At 37.4% G+C, this 9,383-nt stretch overlaps 1 protein-coding gene across 4 annotated transcripts in view; it reads left to right on the top strand.

Moving 5' to 3' along the window:
* BDNF (brain derived neurotrophic factor) overlaps positions 1–4,553 on the top strand; it is a 76,790-nt gene extending 72,237 nt beyond the window's left edge. For all 4 annotated transcript variants that reach the window (XM_077321975.1, XM_077321978.1, XM_077321976.1 and 1 more), the window contains exon 2: positions 795–4,553. In XM_077321975.1, coding sequence (XP_077178090.1) covers positions 795–1,556 — 762 coding nt within the window. In that variant the 3' untranslated portion in view covers positions 1,557–4,553. The remainder of the gene's footprint in view (positions 1–794) is intronic.
* Positions 4,554–9,383: the final 4,830 nt, after the last annotated feature.

The raw sequence follows: 9,383 nt of genomic DNA on the forward strand, positions 1-9,383 counted from the left end.
TCCCATATAGAACTAAAATGCATGAAATGTTGTGTTATATATCATTATTCTTCATTCAAAACACTGTGGTTCTAATATTATAGAAACTATAGCTTCATATGCTTCTCTTAAAATACAGCTACAATGAGACAAGTGTTTTTTAATGTATGTGATTATAGTTAATATAGTGAATATGGTTCCAACTTTCATGCTGTGATCTCTGTCTGTAAAAGACAATAAACTTTCTGAATTTTTTCCAGTTACTCCAGGCATACCACAGATGCTTAGTAACCTTTCCAAACATGCTGTTACACTCGTCATGCAAATGGAAGATAATTAATTCTCATGCCGAAAGTGTGACATTTGCTGCACAAGGGCCTTGAGACTGCCAGGCCAATTTTTTTAACTTGTTCCTAGCATGAGAGTCTAATCACTGGCTTTGGCTACAGCTAGCACCCTAAATAAATGCCTTGGAGGCATCCAAGATAGAACAATGGAAGGCTGCATAGATGCCCATATATATGTGAGTGATACTCAGAGCCACATGCCTTATCCCAGTGCTAGATGTCATTTTTCCTCTGTGCCAAACCATCTGATCTATGTGTAGAAATGTGCTTCTAGGTTTGGGTTTCTTGCTCGCTCAAGGAACCAAAATGAAATGCTGTGGATTATAATTGTATGAGATCAGTGTTCTAGACAATTAATGTATACACTTTTTAGTTGCTATCAGATAGATGTATTGAGCCTTCAGCATTTAAATAGCAAACAAACCTAAATTATTGAATACTCTTTTTGTCTTTTTTTGTATCTAACAGTTCCACCAAGTGAAAAGAGTGATGACCATCCTTTTCCTTACTATGGTTATTTCATACTTCAGTTGCATGAAAGCTGCCCCAATGAAAGAAGTTAGTATCAGAGGACAAGGCAGCTTGGCTTATCCTGGTCTTCGGACACAGGGGACTCTGGAGAACCTAGGTGGGCCCAATGATGCCTCAAGAGGATTGACATCTTTGGCAGACACGTTTGAGCATGTCATAGAGGAGCTTTTGGATGAGCAGCAGGACATCCAGCCCAGCAAGGAGAACAAAGATGCAGACTTGTATTCATCTCGGGTTATGCTTAGCAGTCAAGTGCCTTTGGAGCCTCCACTGCTTTTTCTGCTTGAGGAGTATAAAAACTACTTGGATGCTGCAAACATGTCCATGAGGGTTCGGCGTCACTCTGATCCTGCTCGCCGTGGGGAGCTGAGTGTGTGTGACAGTACTAGCGAGTGGGTAACAGCAGCTGAAAAAAAGACAGCAGTGGACATGTCAGGAGCAACAGTTACCGTTCTGGAAAAAGTCCCAGTACCCAAAGGCCAACTGAAGCAATATTTTTATGAGACCAAATGCAACTCCAAGGGTTATACAAAAGAAGGCTGCAGGGGCATAGACAAGAGGTACTGGAATTCCCAGTGCCGAACTACCCAGTCTTATGTGCGAGCTCTCACGATGGATAACAAAAAGAGAGTTGGATGGCGTTTTATAAGAATAGACACTTCCTGTGTTTGTACATTGACCATAAAAAGGGGAAGATAGTGGGGTCATATTGTATAGATTATTATATTGAGACAAATTTATCTATTTGTATATATACATAACAGGGTAAATTATTCAGTGAAAGAAAATAATTTTATGGACTGCATGTATAAATGAAGTTTATACAGTACAGTGGTTCCACAATCTATTTATTGAACATATCCATGACCTAACAGGGAGCAAAAGAGAGAAAATGATATCCATTTGCGCACAACTTTGAGAAAAAAAAAGAATTTGCATTACATTCCTCTAACATTGTGGTTTGTTGCCGTTGCCAAGAATTGAAAACGTTAAAAAAAGTTTAAAAAAATAAAATTGCATGCTGCTTCAATTGTGAATTGATGATGATAAACTGTCCTCTTTCAGAAAAAAATTGAACCAAAACATTCCGTTTACATTTTAGACAGTAAGTATCTTTATTCCTGTTAGTATTCTATCTGTTTACTGCTTTTAAATTCTTCTGGTAGCGTTGGAATTAAAACAATGTCAAGGTGCTGTTGTCATAGTTTTAATGTTGATTTTTTTTATTTTAAAAACTTCCCACATGATTTTAAAAGAAGGGAAAACTCCCTGTCATCACCATATATGTTCTGGATAAAACTAATTTGAGGTTTTTTTGTATGTTGTGAAGGTGTTTGCAATATCAAGTCAGACTACTGAAAAAAATAATAAAAAAGAGGCAACTGAAAAAGACAATGTTGATGGTCCTCCCAGTGCTCTTTTCTAGTCTTCAAGCAGCACTTCCATAATTATCTAGGCATATGCTATTCTATGATTGTTGCTGAAAAGACCACCAGGTTGCTTGTATTACATTTGGTTGTATATGGGTCCTGCCACTACAGCCTTCCTTTGTTTTAGGAAGGAAACCAACTGCAATCACTTTCAATATATTTTTCTACTCTTTTAAGGTGTTGAGATCGAAGATTGAGTCAGTCACCCTGTCTTGAAAGGCAGTGTCCCATGCACAGCTGATATGCCTCAAATCATACTGATCTGGGCCACTCTGTGCTGGATGGGCACATTGGTTGATGAGAGTAAGAAAGTTCACACTCATCTAGGGCCAGTCATTGTGCAAGCAGAGCTGGATCAGGGACAAACTTGTTAAAGTACAGATCTCAGCAAGAAGCTAAAATCAGATGAATAATGGACTGCACTTTAGAAAATACCTTTCAGATGTTAACAACATTACACATTAAGGATCTTCCTTATTCATGGATGATCAGTGATTAATTGGCTTATAGCAATGGAAGGAGTAGCAGTTGCTACCCACTTGGCCCTATGGTGAAAGAGCAATTGCTTTCCTGTGAATAAATATATGCAGTACTGCCTGATGCTCTTGATGCAAAAGGAATGTCTATTATGCCCAGTTCTCAGGTGCCTGCTACTTGAGACAGTATGAAAGAATCCAGGCTTGAAGGAGTGGCTCTGGAATCAGGTAGGCAGAGCCTTCTACCTCAGAACCCAACTACCTGTTGAATCTCAATATGCCTGCAAGGGTCTACTGCTTTGTAAGGGGTAGCACATAAAAAGCCTTAACTCCTACTGGGATATAATCTTGTATAACCACAGCTCCAGTTTTAAAATTAAATCCTAAAATGCAATCCTGGTATCAGTTGCATGCACTTTAATTACAGTTGACTTCAATGGGGTGAACAGGAGAGTAACTGAGCACAAGATTCAAGCCTTAGGCCTTGGATAAATATCCACAAATCCAGCACACTCTCTTTCACAAACTGCAGTGTTAGAAACTCCATGGTAAGAATTTAGCTTGAAGTTTTGTTTTTTTAACTAAAGCACTGTAAGAACTTTCACTTATGGCACACACAATATATTTTAGCTACGAGTATCTATACTCTCTTTATAGCAAGGATGCATGCTGTCCTAGACAGGCTCTGGAGTTCTGCTAAACAAAACTCCCTACTGCATAACCATAGTTCTCACAAGCAGTTCTTGTTTGATGTAAGCCTAGTTCTCACAGGAAAGCCTGTGGCTGGGCTGTACCATGACAGAATGGGGATACAGTGTTCCCTGCCACAGCCAAGAAAAAGGAATCCTACACATCCCAAACTAGCATGTTCAGGAGAAAGCCAACCTAGAACCCTTAATCTTGACATCTCATTTCTGTTCATTTATTTATGGTATAGAAAAGCCTTCAGTCATATGAGCCTACCTTGCCATCTGAAGGAATACAGTCTACAGCTAGCACTTTATTGGTGATTCATTTGAACCAGGCTAGAACGTGAATACAGCACTTCCCAGGAGTCATCTGTGCACATATAAAGGCTCAGGTCCCAAAATATGTCTCTTCACGCTCTAAATGTAGAATAATTTCCATCACTGGAGCCCCTCTACTGTTGTTAACAGTGTTGTGAAGTCTGAAATTTGGATGTAAAGAAAAATGATATAAACAGCATCATAACTTTTCTTCTGCTTCTAAAGCAAGATCGGTTCTGGCTTATTACTAAATGTACTCACTATCATTGGGCATGTATTCATGGTTAAAAAGCACCAACTTATTCGATTGATGACAGCATGCAGGTAGATACCATTCCATAAATCAACTTGTCTGACTAAGGCTGGACAAATAAATAGTTGTTGCCATAAATGAAAACAGATGCAGACACTGTCCGTTTTTAGTGAGAGACCCAAATGGGGCCGAATTGCCCTTTTAGCTTGATGTCAGTTCTTTCCTTTAACCTGTTTCCCATGGTATCTTCACTAGAATATCCCAGCAGGCATTTATTGTTGCCACCATTTTTAGGCAGAAAACTATCTGGGTTACATTAACCCACACATTTTGAATTGAAAAACATGAGGTGGGTGTTTCAAGCTAGAAAGTACTTTTTACATACTATAAAGAGAAAAAAGGAACAGGAGCATCGTAATCCCTCAGAGGTGTGCTCTTGTGCAATTAGAAAATTTAATCCTGATTTCCTTCAAATCGGTAACCCTAGCCTAGTTTAGTGGTTGAAATTACAAAATCCTAACTTTATGAAGCACAGAAACATAGGATATATTCTCATTCTACTCCCATCAATATAAATCGATCCAATCATGCTTCATATATAACTAGGTTAACGCATTATCAGCAAGAGGTAACTAAATTCTGCTACCTTAATTCCACTAATAAAACTGTAATAGGCCATCAAGACTCATTAAGTCTACAGTCCAGATCAAGGAAAAATGTGAAGGTAAAATAACCATTTCCTTATCAAATACACATTAACTAATAATTTTACCTGTATGGAAGATTCCTGAAGCATGGTTGTAACCTTATCTGGATTGAAATCATTGCTACTTGATTTTACTTCTGATTAACCATGGAAGTTATTCATGCAGAAATATAATCCATAATCATCAGAACAGAAAGCAACCTTCTATATAGGATATTTAAAAGCTTTAAGGAAAGTTCTTCCTGATTAACATAATATAAATATTTTTCAAAGGCATTAGAACCAGACATTATCCCAAACCAAGATCATCTGCCAGCCGTCTTCTTCATAATAGGACAATCCATTGGTGGAATCATCATGGAGTGGCAGATAGAGCCCTGTAACTTTTTAGCCTTTGAGTAGTACAAGTTAAGGCTTGAGTACACCAACCAGTACTTTTCTAAGTAGCATCGTTTAATTTATGGGGATTGCTGTGAAATAACTGTTTTGAGGCATAAAGCTAAGAGCTCTGTGTGAGGATGCTATTAATATCTAGCAGTGTTAAAATTGGGAGAATAGTTGTACATCACAAGAATGCAAATGGTTAAAAACAATTCCATATTAGTGTCCCAAATTGCAAATAAATATGCTATGCAACAAATCAGTGTATCTTGAATGAATCCCTGAAGTATTTCTATAGCTTTTTTGTAGGCTGAAAGAAGCGCTATTCTTTAAACCCTTGGCTGTTATATGCCTGACCTACTATTAAAAAATACATGATCACAGGCTTGGCAGTTTTAGTTGAACTGAGGTTTCAAAAATGTTATTCAATTGAAGTTTTTGCTGTGATCTATTGGTGGCAAAGCTATTTCATGCATGTTGTTGGCCCTTTTGTTTTGTTAAAAACTCTTGAAATTGTAAGTTAATGTCTGTGGCCTTGTTCTCTCTTATTCACCATGTGTAACAAATATTTATTGTATATTTATATAATTTTATGGGATTTTTGGAAAAATGAAACCTGGCATTAAATCTTACGTCACATTGTAAATATAATTAAGCTATATTTAAGTGTACTAATTAACATATAATATATGTTTAAATATAGATTTTTATGTTTTTAAAATATATTTTCAAAAAAGAAATATATATATCTATATATATATCTATAAAAAAAAACCTCGGGGCTTTTTGGGACCATGTGACTTTTCTCTAATTGTAAACCAAACATGAGTTTTACAATGAAGATGTGTGTTCTTTTTTTTCCCAAACCAAATTCTACTTTTATTTTAACAATAAAATCTTCTTGGTAAGGCAGATAGGAAGCTGTTTCATATTTGGATAGATAGCAGGGGGGAGTTTTAAGAAGTCCTTGTCCACCAAAAAAAAAAGATTTCTCATTTAATTCAAGATTCAGGCTATATTTGATCATCATGGACAAACTCCAGTCTCAACTTGATGAGAATAAATTAGGAAATCCTAAGATTCACCCACTAATTCAAGTTACATTCTACTATATTAAAAGCCAAAATTGAGTATTCAGCAGGAGATCACTTTGCCCCCTTCTTCATTGCCTGAAGAGGGCCATCAGGAAAAAGGTGTTGAAAAAAGGGGCGTTGTGCCAACAGTGCAACATCACTTCCAGTTAATACCCGGGAGTGATATCACATCAGTGTTGCTGAATCAGTGTTCTAAGTTTCTGACAAAACTCATTTTGTTAAAATACTAGAGCATCACATGAGCCACATGCTGGTACCTCCAACTATTCAGCCAGAAGTCATGTTGTCCTATTGGTATGACATTATTCCTCCTCATCCCCTGCTTCTCCTGCTGGTCACTAGGTGATGGCTGGCAACCATAGCTTTGTGTGATATCTGATTTAGGCAGGGGTACCAACTGCAATTTATTTTTAGCCCACAAACCAAGATTAAACCATAATTCAAAATCTCAGTTTTTAGGCAAGAAACAGACTGCCGTTTGTTAAAGCACTGCAGTTTAGACATCACAATAAACTAGTTTCTTTCAAATTAGGAAATCTTCCATTTTGGTTGTACACATTACAGAATGTGGGAGAAATATGAGCCTGGAGGGTTGACTGACTTGTTTTCTTCAAAACAACAACCAGACTTCTGTTTAATGCTATCTGAATGCAGCTAGTGAACTCCTAGTAAAACCGGCATCTATGCATGAAACATAGTGATTTGTACTTAACTACAAAATAAGGCCAAAGCAGAGGTCAGATTTTATATATTGAATTATTATATGTGAACCACCATCAAATTAATTCAGTACAGAAGCCCTGACCATGGGTCACAGCACATGCAGGAGGATCCAGCGTACCTGCTGCTCTGTGAAAGGAAGTGGCCTCCATTTGTTTAAGTCTTCGATCCTGTTCTGCAATAAATAAAGTAGTCCCTGCTTTCATAGCTAAATACATTTGCACCCTTCAGAAATATGGACCAGTATTTGTAGATAAGTCATGGACAGAAGTTTTTAGAAACTGAATAGTGATCTGCCTTCATATCCATTTTTATAATATCTAAAAGTCAAACTAAACTTACAAAAATATGGATTGGTATAATCTTCCTGAGATTGTAACACTTAAGAGCACAGGACACTTCACAATCGAATATCCCACCATCAAAAATTCCTTTCTTATAGAAAGCCAGCTTGACAGAGAAAAAAGGCCCAACCTTCCTTTCCCCCATATGTTCTATTGTATACAGGAGGTATATATAGCTCAAAATGCTATAGTCCCAAGAAAACAGTACATTACCATGCAGCATACTCTACTAAATGTGTAGGAGGTTCAGAAGATCCATTCATGACATATTCACAATGACACAGCATGCACCACAATGGAATCCAATGCAACACTGAACATTTGAGACACAGTGATCACAGGATCATTATGGTTGCTCTCTGAAAAATATGATTATGTATATCTAAACTGGATTCTTCTTTTCCTAACATTCTCCTAAGCAGGATGGACCTCTACTATAACTGCCAAGCCTATGTATACTTGACCATGGCCCTATAATGATAAGTAAATCTTGAAAAAACCCAACTGAAATTAAACAAAGCAAATTCTGAACCAGTTCTCAGAATAAGTTCTCAGAAGACTCAGGAAATGGTTATTAAATGCACACTTCATATTCTTCATTTTATTTTTCACTTGAAAAGATGAAAAGAGAAAAAGGGGTGCAGAAACCTAGCATGCAGTATAATATAGGGAAAGATCTTCCTAAATTTGTACCTGGGAAAAAATTCTTTGATGGAAACTTGGTTTTAGAATGAAAATTCCTGTCCATTCTATCATGTTGTCCTGAAAATCTATGGACTGAAAAACGTCCAAGGATATGGGGGGGGGGGGAATTCAGTATCATTTCTTTCAAAGAGCACAACAAATAATTTCACTGAACAATATATACACCAAAACTAGTTTTATGTGTATTTTGCAATCGAAGGGACAAGAATTAGATACACACATCAGAGGTAGCCATTCTTCTGGGATTCTCTGTACAAGAAGGGGAAGGGAAGCAGACCAAGAAACCCATGCAAGTTTGGCAGCAGAGTGGGTTTCTGTGCTTCCTAGTTTAATGTTGACTTGATGTGCTGTTAACTGTAGCCTAAGTGGTAGGGTCTAGATACTGAATTTCAATTCAAAATAATTTTCATGATAGAGTGGCTGTTATCAAAGCAAATGGCATGAAGCCAAGCTGACTACTTTGCTGATTCTGTGAAACAACACCAACACAATTTTCCTGGATAGACTAATACTAGAGGAAATAAGTGATTGATCTAGTGGGTTTAGAACCAGCCCAAACCAAATCCTGTATCACATAAGTCACAAACTACGGTTTCTTATCCATGCCATTTGCTGGTGAGTAGGAAACTGAACAGATATCAAAAACACATTATTCACTTATCTGAGTTGCCACCTGTGATCTGAGCCACTTTGAACACTGTGAGAACTCCCCACCATTACCACCATCATGAGAGATTTACAATATGTGCTTCAAACCATAAGATATATTTTTGATTTTCTCATTGGCCACCGCACCATGAATGTTACTTTTGCCTGACAAATACTCAGGAGCTGAAAGGCTGACCTCGATGGGTAGTTAACTTTTTTAACCAGTACTTTGCTTTTTCACCAGTATGGGGCTTACTGCATTTGAGGCAGAACTGAACTTCTTGGATCCACTTGCCAAGATTAGAATATGACTGTAGTTGGTGTAGTGCAAGGCCACAACATCAAAACAATCTACACGACTTGTGTCTCACCAAACCAAATACAACCACTCTCATCACACTAAAGTTGGTTGTTAAGTCCCACTGAAAGCAGCCTTCTATATGCTAGGCTGTGGAAGTGTACCCTTAGCCAGATTTTCAGCAGCACAAGGACAGAAACACAACAGCCACATGCAGTTCTATGATTCTTTTAACAGAACTTTTATTCATTTTTATTTATTATTATATTTATATACCACCCTCCCCTGAGGCTCAGGGCAGATTACATGGAACATAAACAGTACATGGAACTTAATTTCTACATAACATAGAAATAGACTGCAACAATGATAACATTAACATTAGCAATCATTACTGAAGGGAACAGTCTAATCAACAGTTCAAATAGGTCCATGATTCAGATCAGATGAATGGATTCCTGGGT

The sequence above is a fragment of the Paroedura picta genome, chromosome 2 (assembly GCF_049243985.1).
Source record: "Paroedura picta isolate Pp20150507F chromosome 2, Ppicta_v3.0, whole genome shotgun sequence".
Taxonomy (NCBI): domain Eukaryota; kingdom Metazoa; phylum Chordata; class Lepidosauria; order Squamata; family Gekkonidae; genus Paroedura; species Paroedura picta.